The 17,618-nt window shown below is 39.7% G+C and overlaps 1 protein-coding gene across 5 annotated transcripts in view; it reads left to right on the plus strand.

Annotated features, from left to right (window-relative positions):
- The window catches only part of Mtmr2 (myotubularin related protein 2), a 57,807-nt gene that overhangs the window by 38,562 nt on the left and 1,627 nt on the right, over nt 1-17,618 (plus strand). For all 5 annotated transcript variants that reach the window (XM_021173112.1, XM_029481118.1, XM_029481117.1 and 2 more), the window contains 11 exons: nt 531-625; nt 992-1,102; nt 3,883-3,984; nt 5,070-5,153; nt 7,191-7,340; nt 7,919-8,107; nt 11,528-11,713; nt 12,245-12,451; nt 14,339-14,431; nt 15,834-15,947; nt 17,160-17,336. In XM_021173112.1, the coding sequence (XP_021028771.1) occupies nt 531-625; nt 992-1,102; nt 3,883-3,984; nt 5,070-5,153; nt 7,191-7,340; nt 7,919-8,107; nt 11,528-11,713; nt 12,245-12,451; nt 14,339-14,431; nt 15,834-15,947; nt 17,160-17,336 (1,508 nt within the window). The remainder of the gene's footprint in view (nt 1-530; nt 626-991; nt 1,103-3,882; nt 3,985-5,069; nt 5,154-7,190; nt 7,341-7,918; nt 8,108-11,527; nt 11,714-12,244; nt 12,452-14,338; nt 14,432-15,833; nt 15,948-17,159; nt 17,337-17,618) is intronic.

Genomic DNA, 17,618 nt, shown 5'->3' on the forward strand with positions numbered 1-17,618 from the left:
ATTTCAAATCCCATATGACATAGTCAGCCCTTCAAATTGATTAATATGAAACCAAAGTCAGGAAGTTCTAGTGTCTTAGAGATTGTGTAGGTTTTTGCCTCCCCAGACTCCCTTGGAAGTTGGTAGCATCTTGTGGCTCTTCAGAATTGACCTGCGTTACTTTGGGGAAATCTGATATTTTGCCCTAATAATGACATGGAGGGAATTTATAACCCCCGCATTAGCTAGGTGGTGGTGGTGCAAGCCTTTAATTCCGACAATTGGGAGGCAGAAGCAGGCTGATGTCTTTAGTTCAAGGCCAGCCTGATCTGCAGAGTGAGTTCCAGGACAGCCAGGGCTACCATAGTTCTTAGATTAAGATACAGTTGGAAGTTTGGATTAAGCCTCTGAAGGATTGTTTTTTTTTTTTTTTTACCTCATTTATTCTGTGATTTGTTACAATTAGCCAAGCAAATTAATTTTATAAAATGTGTAATCTGTTTTCAATAGCACATAGTGTCAAGTTAACTATGGCCATTTTGTCTTTTCAGCCAAAGATGTGACTTACATATGTCCATTCACTGGTGCTGTACGAGGAACGCTGACTGTCACAAATTACAGATTATATTTCAAGAGCATGGAGCGGGTGAGGCTTCTTGGGATTTGCTTCTGTCTGTATATTTGTGTTTGGGATGTTTGCTTACTTCTGGTTAATTGACTTACTTATTATTGAGACATAATAATTATGTAGTCATAGCTGTCCTATAACTTGCTATGGGACCAAGCTCGACTCAAACTCAGAAGTCTTCCTGCCTCAGCCTCTAAGGCTAACGGTGTGCTCCCCCACTTCCAGTTCACTGCCGGAAAGCATTGACTGAAGAATTTCTGGTGAAGATTTTTTAACATTTTGGGGAAACAGGTGTCAGAGATTGAATCCATGGTCCTGTTCATGTTATTCAAGCACTTTGCAGGTTTTTAATTGTAAGTTGTGTGTTTTCTTTTCATCTTGCAGGACCCCCCATTTGTTCTAGATGCTTCTCTTGGAGTGATAAGTAGAGTAGAAAAGATTGGTGGTGCATCTAGCCGAGGTGAAAACTCTTATGGCCTGGAAACTGTGTGCAAGGTAAATTTTACAATATTGGTGTGGTTATATTTGCTCGAGAAAGCTATTAACTGGAACCTTTACTTGGAAACGGGTACAAGTGGATTATATAGTAGAAATGTATTCTTATAGTGGTGACTATTATTTGCCGTTAAGTCACATGGCACTTCATACCAATACCTAATCAACCTTTTTGCACATCTCTTTTTGTTTGTTCTAAGACAAAGTCTCTGTCCTGGAACTTGCTCTGAGCAGCCTGGCCTCCAACTCATAGACCTGTCCACCTCTGCCTTCTGGGATGTGTGCTGCCACCGCCTGGCCTGTATACATCTCAATTCTAGACCACATGACTTCTGTCTCATTCTCTCAGTGCCCTAAGTACAAGAGACAGTTTGTGTAACTGTCCAAACATCCAAAATGTTTGCATGTGTTAATCTTAAGAGTTTGTTGGATCGCATGTGAAAATTACTGACTTAATAACTGCTAGTTTCTTTATGTCAAGAAGATTCTAAGTGTAATGGCTGTTATCTATGTATATAGTAGTGTCATTTCTCTTTAGCAAGAAATAGTACATAAAGTTTTGGGCAGGCTGACTTTTGAAATAGTTGTAGATGTTTTTGTGTGGACCTGTACCATTATAGTTGGGTCTTTGCTGGAGAGAGGTTAACCAAAGAGGTGATGGGAATGTCTTTACTAGTCATAAAGATGTTTACAGGGGGCCACAGTATACACATATGTGTATTTTCACAGAGTGGTACAGTTGAAACTCATTTGGCTCAAATTTGCAATAAGCTATTTTATTGTTATTGAAAGTACACTATATATTGCCTCTGTGTGTGGTTTTTCAAAATTATCAGGGGTGTTCTATGCCCTAAATCAGAAGAACACATTTGTATATTTCTGACGTGAGAATTATTGAATGGCACTACATTCACGTTTTGTGGTTTCATTGACAGCACTGTGTCATACAGCCACACCAACCTTGTAGCCTGGCTGAAGGTTCTTTTAGTCTAGTCTTAATTGCTAATATGAACTCTCAAGTCACATAGTAAATGCTTCTATATATTGCTTGGCATATAGATGGATCGCAGAGTGGACACCAGTTATAGAGGCCACAGTGGATTTTAGGAGCTTCATAAGTCTGTGAAGAGAGTCTGTGTCTATAGGTAGTAAGTCAGACCAGTGCTGGAGGGAGCAAGCTACCACTAGGCGTGAGGCCAGCCAGCACAGGAAGCGAGTCTGAAGCAAGGGGTGACCAGTTAGATTCAGATGGGAGAGCACACAGGCAGTCAGGCATTTGAGTAGGCTAGCTCAACCAGAGCTTCAAGAGCAGTCGGGGAGTTCTTAGTTGTTGACACACCAGGTTTCAGATGATAAGGGAGCTATGGGGTCCAGATGAGGGAGTTGTATTTTCCATAGTCTAGGATTTCAATCCACCATGTGCCCTTGCAGTATCGATTCAACACAGTGAACATAGAGTAGTGTCTTTCTATTCTCAGAAATAAACCATTGATCCTTCTCTATGGGGTGGATGGGTGGTGTGTGACACAGTATCATTTCTGGGTGCTGGGTGGATGGGTGGTGTGTGACACATAATATCATTTCTGGGTGCTCTCCTCGATGCAGTCATCTTTCTTTCTTTCTTTCTTTCTTTCTTTCTTTCTTTCTTTCTTTCTTTCTTTCTTTCTTTCTTTCTTTCTTCCTTCCTTCCTTCCTTCCTTCCTTCCNTTCCTTCCTTCCTTCCTTCCTTCCTTCCTTCCTTCTTTCTTTCTTTCTTTCTTTCTTTCTTTCTTTCTTTCTTTCTTTCTTTCTTTTTCTTTCTTTCCAAGACAGGATTTCTGTGTAGCCTAGGCTGTTCTGGAACTCACTCTCCTCGAACTCAGAAATCTGCCTGCCTCTGCCTCCCAAGTGCTGGGATTAAAGGCGTGTACCACTACCACCCGGCTGCAGTCATCTTTCATTCCTGGAATGAAGTCTAAAATTGCTTGTAAAATGGAGTGTCATTAAAAACAAGCAAAACTATTTATAAGTATATATTTCATATTGTACAGTACTGAGTACCAGAGTAGGACACGGCCTAATCTCAATAATAATGAGATTGTAACAAAGTAAATTCAACTTTTGCCTAGGTTAAAATACTGAAATAAAAATGGAGACTTCTGTTTTACTAGATGCAGTGAGCCAGCATAAATTTGACTACTAATGTCACTGCCTGAGCATGGGAAACGGCTGAGTACACACGTGAGAGTCCCTGAGATCCGGTGGAGGCTGAGTCTGGGCGCTGATAGCCAGCTAGTAGGCAAGTCACTGAAGTGCAGGAAGGGAAAGGCAGTTTAGTCCTGTCTAGCAGAAGAGACATGAAGTGAGCCTTAGGAAGCAAGAATGAATAAGAAATGATCTCTCTACATGATGGAAATATAATAACAGCTGATTGTGGTTTTTATTTTTAAAAATTAGGTTCTGGGAATTGTATGGTCCTATGCTTTTGAGGCAAGCACTTTACCTACTGTGCCATCTCTCCTGCCCAGAAAAAACAAATGTTGATAGTGGGCGTGTGCCAGTACTTATGTCATTTCCTTCTCCTTTGGCCCTGCTGAGCAGGGGAGCACAGGAGGATTCTCTGCCATGTAGTAGAGTATTCTGGGTTTCTTCGCTCCCAGTGAACCATCATTTTTTTTGCTTGCAGGAACTGTTTTTGTATTGTAAATGCAGATCTTCCCTTTACCCAACATTTCCACGTAACCTCATTTATTCATTAAAATGGAACAAAGTGATTTAATTAGATACTATATCTTTTCTAGGATATCAGGAACTTACGATTTGCTCATAAACCGGAGGGGCGAACAAGAAGATCCATATTTGAGAATCTAATGAAATATGCATTTCCTGTGTCTAATGGCTTGGTAAATGTTTCTCTATAATCTGTATTGTACTTATTAGTGTGGACAGACTCAGCTAAGTTGTCCAGATTCTCCCTTTTATGTTCCTGATTTGGCACTTAGATAGAAGTTATCTTGTGTCCAAGGTCCATTTCAGTAATGACATTCTATAAGTACATGTTGATTTCGGAGGAGGAAGGAGCGAACTAGAGATTGAACCCAGGGCTTCACACATGCTAGGCAACTGCTGTACCACAGAGTGGTTTTGTTTATGTGTCTTTATTTGAGACAAGGCTGGCTTCTGTTGCCACAGCTCCATGAGGTCTGGATTTCAGCCTGTATCACCATCTTGGCTTATGTAATTTTTTTATTGGATGTTTCTATGATAAAAGCTTTATGTAGTCTTCATTAGAGTGTGAAGTCTCCCTGGGTGGGAGCTGGCATTAGGACTAGGAGTTTGGGACAGTTACTAGTGAGTATTTTAGCTGTGCTAGATTCTCTCAACTGCATGATAGCATTTCACCTCCATGGCAGCCATATTCATTCCCATGTTAGAGCCAGAATGGAGATGGCAGGGAATTAACCCAGCACTGGAATTAACACTGGATTCCTCACTTGAGTTGCAGTTATTTTTTTAAACACCATGTTGTTGTTTTTTTTTTTTTTTTTCTAGTTACATGTTTAAAAAGCTTATATGCCAATGTATAAAAAGCTTGTTCAATGTATTAGAGCATATAGTATGGACTTTAGAGCCACTCACTGCTGCTTTCTAGTGTTGGACCAGTTATTTCTGTTGGAAAGCACCTTCTTGGAGATGCCATTTATTACTTAGAGTGAAACCTACAAAAGGTACCAAAATATTTAAAAGAAATAGGTTAGCATTTGGTAAATTTTATAAGTGGACCTTGTGTTTTCTGTACTTTTTAAAGCATAATTAAGATATTTAGTGTTGTAAATAAAATAGTAATTTCAGTCATAAAAAAACTATTTAAAAGGGACAATAGAAAATATTCTTGCAAATAAGTAAATCAAAACAGAAGTACTCTAGGGACATATTTCTGATTCAATACTTTCTTAAATGTCTTTTTTAACTGCTGTTTATTTTGTAGCCTCTTTTTGCTTTTGAGTATAAAGAAGTATTCCCTGAAAATGGGTGGAAACTGTATGACCCCCTTCTAGAGTACAGAAGGCAGGTACGTGCTTTTCTCTTCCAGCTTTTGTGTTCTATGTTATTTTCATGACAGACAGTTGATCAAAGTAAGGAGTTCTTTTCAGTGTCTCTTCGTTTTGTTTTAACTGGAAGCTAATCTGGTTTGGTGGGTTTCTTTTCATTTCCTTTGAGTTGCTTTTTAGAATACACTAGTGATCCTTTATGAGTCTTTATCTAGCTTATAAGTATCAGTTTGTTTAAAAAAATGTTTGTTCACTATAAAGTTGAAAATGGGATCAGTATGTGTAAACTTAAATGTTCTTATATGTCGTAATATTCATTTTGTTTTTCTCATTTTAGGCATTCTATAATTTATGAAATAAAGCAGTAACTGTACTGCTTCTAATTTGAGTTCCACTCTTCACAGAGGCTAGAGAGATACATTCCCTTATGCTAAGGGCAGCATCTGACTTACCTTAGTTAGTACCCTTACTTTACTTCTTGACTTGGTGTTTGTGTGGGTGCTTGTAGGGATTGAGTTCATGGTTTCACATGTGCTGGGCAAACTCTCCTACTGAGCTCTGTCTCCCTGCCTCATATAGATCAAAGTTTAATTACTGTTGATAGCTTCTCAGCTAGCTCCCACTCCACTTGGATGCATTTACACTTGATGAGTATTTATTAATGGCACATGTGGTTTTCTTTGTTGAGGCTCTTCTGTCTTTTTGAAGGAATCATCTGTTATGGTATTGTTATTGCTTGTGCTCCAATAGGGAAGGTACTGATTAGTTTTCTCACTGATAATATCATCAGGATTAGCAGTGCCTGCTCTGTCATAGACTGTGTCTGTTGAATGAGTGAATGAAGGGAGGCTAAGAGAAGAATTTGCTTAGCGTGTGCTCTGTGTGTTACTAACATTTTGCATACTGGTTTTATTTACTAAACCATGTGGTAAACATATGGTGTAAAGATACTAAATATCTGCATAGCATGGGTGAACTGAAGCATGGGAAGGTTAAGCAATCTGTCCATGATAACATAGGTATTATTGTGGAAGGTAGGATTTGAAGTCACACAATGCAAGCAAAACTATGTTTCAATAGGTAGTCTGAGTAATGAAAGCTAACCAGTTTGTACAGTGAATAACATGAGTTAATATAAGATTACTATAAAGAAGTTCACACATAGACATAGAGTAACTGTAGAACATCAAACCCACAAAATGTTAAAGGTAGCTAGAAGAAGTAGATTATCTTGGGCTGGTGAGATGGCACACAAGCCTGGAGACCAGAGTTAATCCCCCAAATGCACATCGAGATGGAGGCTGAAAACCAGCTGCACATAACTCTTCTGGCCTCTAGGTGGGCTATGGTACCTGCCTTTACTCTTCCTGCCCACCTCCCACAATAATAATAATGATGATAATAATAATAATAATAATAGTAGTAGTAGTAGTGGTGGTGGTGATGGGTGGTGGTGGTAGTTGTAATAATAGTAGTAGCAGTAGATTTCTTTTTATTATTATCTTTTAAAGCAAAAGTTTGACTGGCAGGTTGTTTTTCAAAAGCGGAAGCTAGAGGATTGTGTGACCTGGTTGTAATTAACTATTCTACTTGGTAACTATTTACCAGCAATTATATCCTGCAGAAATGGAAGTGAAATAAAAACATTTCCTGACAGAGTGTTAGCAACCAGAGAAAGTTTTAAAGCATGTATACCTATCTCTATACAGCAGCAAAATCAGTCTAATCATGGCCTGAGGGCTCCTGTGAGACCTGGGAGAGCAGCTACTGCTATCTGTCTGTTCCCTCCCTCCCTCCCCGAGATGTGCCTAGCACAGGCTCACATGCACACTCTCTTAGTATCTAATGAACTAACAGGCTTACTAATACTACATCTGGTGCCATGTAACTGCAAATCCCACATTAAAATGTGTCTTCGTAAAATCCTGGCCATCACTATTTGAACAGTTTTAAGATGTGGGTGGTAGAGATAGGTGAAACTGGCTTAGGTGGCTACTGTCCTAGTGTCTGTTATATTTTTAACTCACAGGTTGTCTTGTGTTTTATGTCATGTATAGGGAATTCCAAATGAAAGCTGGAGAATAACAAAGATAAATGAACGCTATGAACTCTGTGACACTTATCCTGCCCTCTTGGTTGTGCCAGCAAACATTCCTGATGAGGAGCTAAAGAGAGTGGCATCCTTTAGGTCACGGGGCCGGATCCCAGTAAGTAGGCTGAGTAGGTATATCCACAGGTCCAAGGTGATAAGCCACAGCATTTATATGTAGATATTACATACCAAGTTAAACTTTGAAGTTAAAACAGTATTGCTGCCTTAGACAGCATAACTTAGACATTTGCTCTGTGTATTGGTTATCATTCTATATCTTAATATATTCTTTAGTTATGGTGAGTCCAAGAAAGTAGGAAACTACATTTTATCATATATAACTATCTCAAAAGAGCAGATGAAATGATTTTAGTTGCAAATGCATAGATTCTGAGGACTTTACAGTTTTATTGATATAGTAATAAAAAAATCAAGCAGGGTTTATTGAGCTCTGTTTTAATGTACTTCTTAAGACAAGACTTCTCAATAATCAGTGAGTTTGATAACAATGTCTGATTAGGAATTAGGTAATGCTCTCTAAAGCAGAGTTGGCTAGAAATGAGGGTGGTATGTTTTCCTGGTACCCTGAAGGGTCCTGAGCTTGTTCTGCCAGGCATCTGTATAGAGATTGCTCTCTAGGAGGCTTGGAAGCAGGGACACAGTAGGTGTATGTCACCATGTCCTTTCATGAAGGTTTTATCCTGGATTCATCCTGAAAGTCAAGCCACAGTCACTCGCTGCAGCCAGCCCATGGTTGGAGTGAGCGGGAAGCGCAGCAAAGAGGATGAGAAGTACCTTCAGGCCATCATGGACTCCAATGCCCAGTCTCACAAAATATTTATCTTTGATGCTCGGCCAAGTGTCAATGCTGTTGCCAATAAGGTAAGGTTTTCTTTTAATTAGTTGTCACTAGTGTGGTGTGACTCAAGTCAGCTGAGTTTGTCTGTAAAATAGTGGTCAGACCAACATAGGTAATGACAGAGATCATATTGTGCCGAGTTGATTATGCGAGCTTAATTAAATTCATTTCTAGCCTTTCCAAGACTGCATTTCATCTGTATTTAAGAAAAATTATTTAATGCGGTTTGCTAAGCAAATAGCAAAATGCTTTTAACACACCCCTAAACCTTTAGAATCATTAAATTTTGTTTATATTTCCAAACCTGTGTAGTTGTGCACAAATGTTTGAAGTAAAATGGAATACTTTTTCAAATCAACACATTTTTATTACGTCAATGAAAATTTTTGTCACCTTAATCTCTGATAGCTAGTCACACTGAACTGTACTTAGACGTTTTTGTCCTCCTGTGGGAGTGACGCTTGAGTGATCTCCCTTAGATCATGAGCATGGTCCTCATTCTGCATCTGCATAGCTTTTTGAGGGCCTTCAGAGTCCCAGGTATGCTTTGCAAGTGGTCCTTTTAAAGGAGACCAGATGGGTCTTGCTGCCCAGCATCAGTACAAGCTGTAAGGCGTGATGACTTTATTATTCCCTTCTTGTCAGTTAAACTGATAGACTGCATTGAGGCTAAAACTCCAAGTTCATCCTTAAAGATTTTGTAATGCAGAGTTCTGTCATTCAGTGAGTATTTAATAATTTGAATGCCAAAAATTACAATTTTCAAAAGCAGACTCATAAAACTTTATGCATCATTTGAATTACATCTGTACTCCAAATATCAAGCAAACATCCCCCACAGACAGGCTTTATCATGATTTTATCTTCATATCGTTGAACACACCGCTCCTCCTCACCAACAGTCTTCTTTCTTTACGCCATCCTTCTTGATATTTTATAGAAAATGATGCATAAAGGAACCTTATAGCCAAATGAATTCTCCAGCAAGTGCTGATTTTCCTCTCTAAATTCTGCACACTTAATAAAAGCAGTAGTCAGACTTAGCTCTCTGAGGAAAAAGGACTAGAAGGCAGCAGCTATGGTAGGCAGTGTTGGTGGTCTTGTGTTTGCCTGTGCGCTCCTCAGTCTGGGAAAATCTTTAGCACCACGTATGTACTCTGTGGCAGCAAGTGTAGGAGGAGAAGTTTCCACACCTAGATGAGTTTCCGTTGTAACTGCTCCAGACCCCATGGAGCCCCCATCTGTCCTGGAGTGACCACTCTTCTTGCCCTGCATTCCTCACACAATCTTTATGCTGTTACACAGGTGTGCATCTCTTCACTTCACAGTTTCCACTCATATCCCAGAATACCATGCTCAGAGTGTCTTAGGAGTCTTATCTGTGGGCTCCTCTTGCCTATTCAGCCTTTCCTTCCATGCTACCTGACTACATCATAGTGGATTGGTTGTATTTTGTCCCCAAATCTGAGATGAACCTGAAGTTTGCTCAGATTTAGGTTCCATTCGTTCTGTGGGCTACTGCTGACCCTTGGGTCCAAGTTACTTAGGTTGGCTTGGGTTAAGATCATCGTATCCATTGCACAATGTTGCTTCCCATTCACTGATGGCAGTCAACCTTTGGGGCTTTTGGCAGTCTTTCCTGCACTGCCCCATACGTGGTATTCTAAGACTTAGTAAAGTAGCTAATCACAGAGTTCAGTTTTAAATGATTTTCATGCTTTCTGGTTTATCATCTAGATGCCTTAAAAAAATGCTTAATGGAGAATGTGAGCATTTAGTGTATTTGCAGCCCATCCTGGCTGTGGGTTCTGGAGTATTTCTTCCCATCCTGTTTCTGTAGTTTATAAAGTAGCTACTGCCATATGTGTTCTGAAGTATTTCTTCCTGGTTCTGTGATGGGACTGTATAGTAGCTACTACATTCTCTGAAATTTGTTGCAACAAAATTGCTTTGCAAGTTTCTCTATCCTGAGTTTTAGAGTTACTTTGTTGGTGACTTTTTATATCCTGTAGCAGTAGCTGGTGCTCTGAGCACATGCTACTTATTCCCTGAGGCATGCTGGGAGACCTGCTTCCTCTAGTGAGGCCTCACATGGTAAACGTCCTCCAGCAACCTTTTAAATAGTCCTAACAGCTAGGGAGCAAGTATACAACACTACCATGTTAAACCATCACGTCCTTCACGCTCTTCAGAATTTGTCATCGTTAACAAGTACTATTGACATTTGACATTAAGTTTTGTGACAGTCTTGAATATATATTACTCTGTAGACTAGAAATCTGACCAATTTTTAAAATTAGTTTGGAGTTGAACTCAGGTATCAGTCATGATCACATTAGTGTAGTTGCTCTAGTGTCCTTACTTGTTTTTGTTAAGGCTCCATGAAGTGTGATTGATTATATATCAGTTAGGAAAGATGGAATTTTTAACATAAAATGTAATATTAAACTTGGGGAAATTAGTTCTCTTTCCCTGCTATAGCTTGATTTGAAAAGCATTTATTTTCTTTCTTTTTCTTTTTCTTTTTCTTTTTCTTTTTCTTTTTCTTTTTAAAATAGATTTGAGGATAGTAGTATCAGTGGGATTGTGTTTTATACCTTTTTAAATTTAAAATGAATTAACTGCGTATAGTGTAAGCAAACTATGATTGCTGCTAATCTTGTCAACTTGGTTGGAAAGAGCTAGTGTATCCATGAGGACATTTTGAGAAATAAAAGCTCTGACTTGACCAATGAGTTAATGCATTTTTTGTGTCAAACTTTAGATTTTGGAAAGTTGTAGAGTACAGAAGGTTGGCTGGGGCTCAGGCTACTTGGGCTGCCCCTCCTCTTCTCCTTCTCCTGGCTGACCTGGGAGAATGGTTTTCCTCTGCCATGCTCTTTCCCATGGTGAGCACCACAGTGCAGAAGCGTGGGGCCTGCCAGTGAAACAGGAACTGGAAGGGAAGTAAACCCCCCTCCGAGATATCCCTCAAGCATTTGTCACAGCCACAGAACGCTCACTCGGAGATCATCGTGGCTACAATAAGTTTTGTTGTTTGAATTATATGTGAAATGATGTGAAAAGAAACAGCTTGGGTAGACCAGTATGGGATTATTTTATAGAGAATTTATAATTATTTCAGTAAATTTGAAGGAAAATTTTTGTTAAGTTATGGATAAGATTGATATGCTCAGAGGAAGCTTTCTTTAAAATGCTGACATACTTAGGGATGACACATACATAACTAATGTACTGGCCTCATAGGCCTAGCACAGGCTGTTTCAGAAATAGTGTAAGTGTTTCTTCCAGGTGGCCCGCGCTACCCACGCTTCCCACAGGGTTGCTTGCTGTGCAGCAGTGGTCTTATTTTGTACACTTTAGGTATTTTGTGGAACTTTGTCATGGATATGTAAAGATGGCTATGCACTCATTTATGATTTTGTATGTACCCTCTTTTGCAGGCAAAGGGGGGAGGTTATGAAAGTGAAGATGCCTATCAAAATGCAGAACTCGTTTTTCTGGATATTCATAATATCCATGTTATGAGAGAATCATTACGGAAGCTTAAGGAGATAGTGTACCCCAACATTGAGGAAACTCACTGGTTGTCTAACTTAGAATCTACACACTGGCTGGAACACATTAAGGTGTGTATTTACTACTCTTTCTCAAAGTCTCCATCCCTTTGTCTACCTTGGCTCTTGTAACTGAACTTAGTAGGAAGGCCTCCTGAGTGACAGTGTGCACACTCAGGTCTAAAGTAGCTGCATCCTATGCTGTGTGTGCGTTTCTGCTGCTTGTCTTCCTCTTTCCCATCCGTCTGCATTCTATCCACCCTCCAGATGATAGTGCCTTTCACTTCCCATGTCTTCCCACGTTGTCTCCAATTCCAGGCTCCTACATCCTCAACCCCAGCCCCATTTAATATGATGTTTCTCAGTTATTTTCCTGTTTTTGAGGCAAGTTCCAGGCAGTCCTCAACCTCAGACTCTTGGGATTATAGGCATGAGCCTCGGCACCTGCCGCCTTTTTACTGTTGATTGATACTTCTTTCCATGTGACTGACATATTCTCAATCTATACAGGTTGTCATATATCTAACAAAACTGCATTAGTTTCTTCTTTTAAGAAGTGTTTAACTTTTTTTTTTAAACTTTCATTTTAAAACTTGTTTTCAGCTCATTCTTGCAGGGGCTCTTAGGATTGCTGACAAGGTCGAGTCTGGGAAGACATCTGTGGTGGTGCACTGCAGCGATGGATGGGATCGCACAGCTCAGCTCACTTCCCTGGCCATGCTCATGTTGGATGGATACTACCGAACCATACGAGGATTTGAAGTCCTTGTGGAGAAAGAATGGCTGAGCTTTGGACATAGATTCCAACTAGTGAGTAAAGAACCTTCATTTTCCTGGGGTTGGTCGTTGTGTGCTCACATGGGCATGTGCATTCGTGTGCAGCTCAGGGGCGGTCAGTTTGCTTCCTCAGTTACTTTCTACTTTACTCTTATGTAGAGACATGGTCCCTCACTAACCCTGGAGGGCACACAGATTTGGGGTCGGCTGGCTAGCCAGCAAAACTAAGAGACCTGCATTTCAGTCTCTGCATGCTGGCATTATAGGCATGCGTATTATGCCCAACTGTAACTTAGGTGTTCAGACCAAACTCAGGTCTGACGTTCTTGTGGCAAACACTCTTCTCGCTGAGCCATCCTGAGCCTTCATTTTTAATGTTCCACATGCATCTTGTGCAAGGTATAAATTTGGCCATTTCCTAAGCAAGTGAAGTCATAAAAGTCCTATATTTGGTAAAGTGTTAGTATATTCTTAATGCAGTCTGAACCCAGAGTAGCACGTTTATTAGGTGTCCGACCTTGTCTTTTCTGTGATTGCTGCCTAGAAATTCAGCTGTCCCTCTAAATGAAGCTAGCTTTCCCTTTGGGCTTGTATGAAAAATGAGTGGTTTAGATACTAATTCAGTTATATAAAGTAGTATTAACAATATAGATCAAGGTCTGAAGTAATTTGGAACTAAAATAATCGTGTAAAAAAAATCTGGGGTCAGAAAAATTTTCCTTTCCAATGTAGGTAGACAGTATTTTTAGTAGCCTTTTTGGAGAATTAAGGATGCTTTGAGATCTGTCAAAACTTAGCAGATCATGGTTTCTTAGAGGTTGTGGAATCCAGAAAAAAAAAAAATCTGTTTTTGTCCTTTGTACAAAAAATACTAGCTCCCAGTTAAACAGAGCCTTCTGATGTGTTGCTTTGTCACATTGTATCAGGGGCATAGGCAAGTGGATAAGGCAGATGACATATCATATCAGTGACACATTGTATCAGGGGTATAGGCAAGTGGATAAGGCAGATGTTCACTAAAACTCTGATCTTCATTTGAGTAGCAACAAATACTGCCCATAGTATTTCACTTTAAGGAAAAATGGTACATTTTTGAAAACCATCATTAAATCTTCAAGTCTTATGATCCATACTTTACATTAAAATGTTATTTTGTTTCTTCTTGATGCACAGGATAATAGCAAATGAAACTAGCATCTTCTCTGTTTTGTCACATTTAAATGTTTACTTAGTAACATTAGTTTTTCCTGCTTTGCTAGTGATACTTGTGTAAGAAAACTGAACAATCTTCCCTAGCAGGATAGAAGAGTCTGCTGTGGCCATCCCCACTGCCCAGCTTGACATAACAGCAGTGCTCACTTGCACCAGGAATACCAATACTGCACACTGGGGAATGTGACCCAGGATAACATCAGAGGATTACGACAGTATCTTTTATATTGAAACCTGCCGCAGAAGTTGTATGCCCCAACATTTTGAATGAATTCCTGCTTTGGGATTTTCAGTTGCACGGGTGGAACCTGTTTGTGTGAAGAGTAGATCCACGCACTTCTGAAAAGTCTTGAGATCTGTGCTGTATAGTTCTATAAGTAAAAAGGTCACCTCCCCAGGGGACTGACTGTCCATAAGAAATGTCTTACCACAGAGAAGTTAAATCTTTAAGTCAGAAATCTGGACTCTTAAGGATTTTCTCTACTTTGTTTTAGAGTCTGGGTTTCATTTATTAAAGTAGTCCTCTTGAAGTTTTCATGTGTGAAAATGTTAATAAATTTCTGCTTGGTAGAGTTGTTTTTTACTTTGCAACACTTTCAAAAGATGTTTTGAAGAAATTAAGAATACTGACCAAATTATACTTTCAGAAAATAGGAAATCTACTAAGTACAATATCCTCTGTGTGACATTTCATTGTCTTTGCTTCAGAGAGTTGGCCATGGAGATAAGAACCATGCTGATGCAGACAGATCACCTGTTTTCCTTCAGTTTATTGACTGTGTCTGGCAAATGACAAGACAGGTGAGACGTCATCTGCTAACACCCTGACCACACATCGCAAGCTCAGAGTGGTCCTGATTGACTTGTGGTTCTTGGATAGAATCCTGGAGAGAGATAATAGCTGTTGTTATTATTCGGTACTAAAACTTGTTTTTTAGGGTAATAGTATCTGCATCAATTCATAAACACTTGGATTCTAGTAGCATCTTGGCCCAGGGCATTGATACAAATGAAAAAGATTCCTCCTTTGACATAAAGTCCTTTGCTCATTGAGAGTTCTGTATTTCTTTGCTAAGAAAGATAAGAAACAAAGTACATCAAATTCCAGCCAAAAATAAACATTATTTTGAGCCATTTTATGTTTTAAAGGAAGAAGTGTTGGGGTAGAATGTGTAAAGCAGGGATGACTTGGCCCCTGTCAATATGGAGCTATAAGAAACCCTATAACAGCCTTGTAGGCAGCAGGTTTGTTTGAGATAGTTGTATAAATGACTCAAGTCAGAAAGGTTCATGATAGGACACACAATTGCAGGGTTTTGAGAATGTCTTAGCAGGAGTAGAGTTTTTGTCACTGGAGATATGTATTCCAGTAAGACAAATAAGAGAAGATATGGCCCAGCTGTCTGGATTGGTAGACTTTAACCCCTAACCTGGTCACCTGAGAGTTGGAACTGACTAGGGTGCTACTTGGGCAGGATGGGGACATGATCTTTAGAAACGTTGAAAGCTCATCAGTATGCTAATTACCTATGTAAACAACCTACAAGTCCCCGTAGGTAGATTTTAGTTAGGTTGACAGACTTTTTCTAAAATACCAAGGCAGTATTTTCCAGGTCATTGTGGAATGTTTTACAAGCTTATTTATAAATAAGTTTCTGAATGGTTTTGTGATATTAATAGGATTGGGTTCAGTTAAACCTTTTACTACCTTCTGGGCCGTCTTTAATTCCTTTGATAGCCCTCCAAAAATGGCTTGTATAAAATTAAGATACCCACTGAGGGTGGATTCTTAGTTGGACTAATGCTTCCAGGTGTGTTCTTCCACAAGACAAGTAGGTTGACTAATAAGTTATCTGCATAGCAGCACAGCTGTATAGCTGATACTTCTGTGTATATACCTATGATATTTTCTGGGCACATTTGTTAGTTTTAATTCTTAGACATATTGAAAACTAAAAGAAAAAATATCAGAACTGTTCCATGTCAGAAATCAGTGGCTGGCAACTATAAGGTCAAAGCAGAGCAAACACAAAACCATTCGGTACTTGCTGCATGGGAGACACTCTACCTTGGAAAGGAAAACAGAGAATGCTCTGATGGCTTAGGTAGTTTAAAATCTGTCTAAGTACTGTTATGACAGATCTACTCATGACAGATAAATGTGCATGAAAAATGATTCAAGTTTGTGGTGCTCAATTTGCAGTTCCCTACCGCGTTTGAATTCAATGAGTATTTTCTCATTACCATCCTGGAGCACTTGTACAGCTGTTTATTTGGAACATTCCTTTGTAACAGCGAGCAGCAGAGGGGGAAGGAGGTAAAGTATGGTCTCTACTCTCACTTGGCATGCATTTAGTTATACAGTGTCTCACCAGGCAGATTAGGATTACTTCAACCCATAAACTGGGCATAAGGGCTCACACTTACAATCCCAGATATTCCAGAGGCTAAGGTTAAAGGACCACAAGTCTAAAGCCAGCCCTTTAAACACAAGATGCTGGAGCAATACAGGGTCAATGCTGGAGTGCTTGCCTAGCTCTTCAAAGCGCTGGGTTCGATCCTGCTACAGCAAAACAAAAGAGCCACTCTCTGTAGACGTATCACTTTTACTGTATTGGTAGAGAGCCCTCATGCACATCAACTTTCATTCTGAAAGCTTTGTCAGAAAGTAGGTTATTATGGGACAGGACTTAACACTGAAAAGCCCTGCTACCAGGTTCAGGTATTAGACTCACTAAGTTCATTTCTGTTTCTGAAAAACAGGGAGATAGTGTTTACTATTGTGAAAATTAAGTTCTTCCTAGACTACCTTGCAGGTGTTATACTTTATACTGAATATATTTCCATGCATGGTAGGCTTTCAGTATATTGTGGGTTATTAGTCACAAATACCACAGCAGTATTCTAATTACTGCCAGTCTTTTGAGAAACTACCCTTAAGTACTACCCTATCGTAACATTTAAATACAGAATTCTCTTTTAAATTGATAATCTAATGGTATAACCACAGGATTGTGGGCCATCACCATTTAATTTAGAGGAGTTTTCATCACACACCTGCTAATCCATGTTCTCCCAGGTTTGGGCAGATACTGACTAGGTTTCTCTATGGATGGCCACTTGTGAACACTTCATATAAATGGGATCATTCACCATGTGACCTTTGTGTCTGGCCCCTTTCATTACTCTATTTCCAACGTTTATGTCATACCACACGCTTCCTCTTCATGGTCATTGTGTATGTCCCAGCGGTTGGCGGTCTTTTGGGTGGTTCTTCATTCTGGCTGTTCTGAAGAGTATTGATTTAATCATATGGAGCAGTTTTATTTTTTGTCTATTGACAAGTGTGTGATACATGTGTTTGAGAAGAGTAGAAGAGGGCGCCTTGGAGCCAGTGTTTTTGGATCTACTCATGTGGATCCTATCTCCAGCATCCTCTAATTTTAATGATCACACAACCCTATACAAGTTTCACCTGAGGTTTAAGCGGCTGGTATGGTAGATCTTTACCAATTTTTCCCTCTTGCAGAATCTTCCTAAGAAGACAGTGTCACTGTGGTCCTATATAAACAGCCAGCTGGAAGACTTTACTAATCCTCTTTATGGAAGCTACTCCAATCATGTCCTTTACCCAGTAGCCAGCATGCGCCACCTAGAGCTCTGGGTGGGGTATTATATAAGGTGGAACCCCCGGATGAAACCTCAGGTATATATCTGCAATATACAGTATGACCCCACTAGGTTTGTCACACCCAAAACTTCCCACTCTGTCCTTTAGTTATGAAACTTTCCCAACTGTACACATTTCTGTGTGGTCTTTAGGTAGACAGAAGAAAATTGCTGGAAGGACCCTGATATAGCTGTCTGTTGTGAGACTAGGCCGGGGCCTAGCAAACACATAAGTGGATGCTCACAGTCAGCTATTGGATGGATCACAGGGCCCCCAATGGAGGAGCTAGAGAAAGTATCCAAGGAGCTAAAGAGATCT

The sequence above is a fragment of the Mus caroli genome, chromosome 9, assembly GCF_900094665.2.
Source record: "Mus caroli chromosome 9, CAROLI_EIJ_v1.1, whole genome shotgun sequence".
Lineage (NCBI taxonomy): Eukaryota > Metazoa > Chordata > Mammalia > Rodentia > Muridae > Mus > Mus caroli.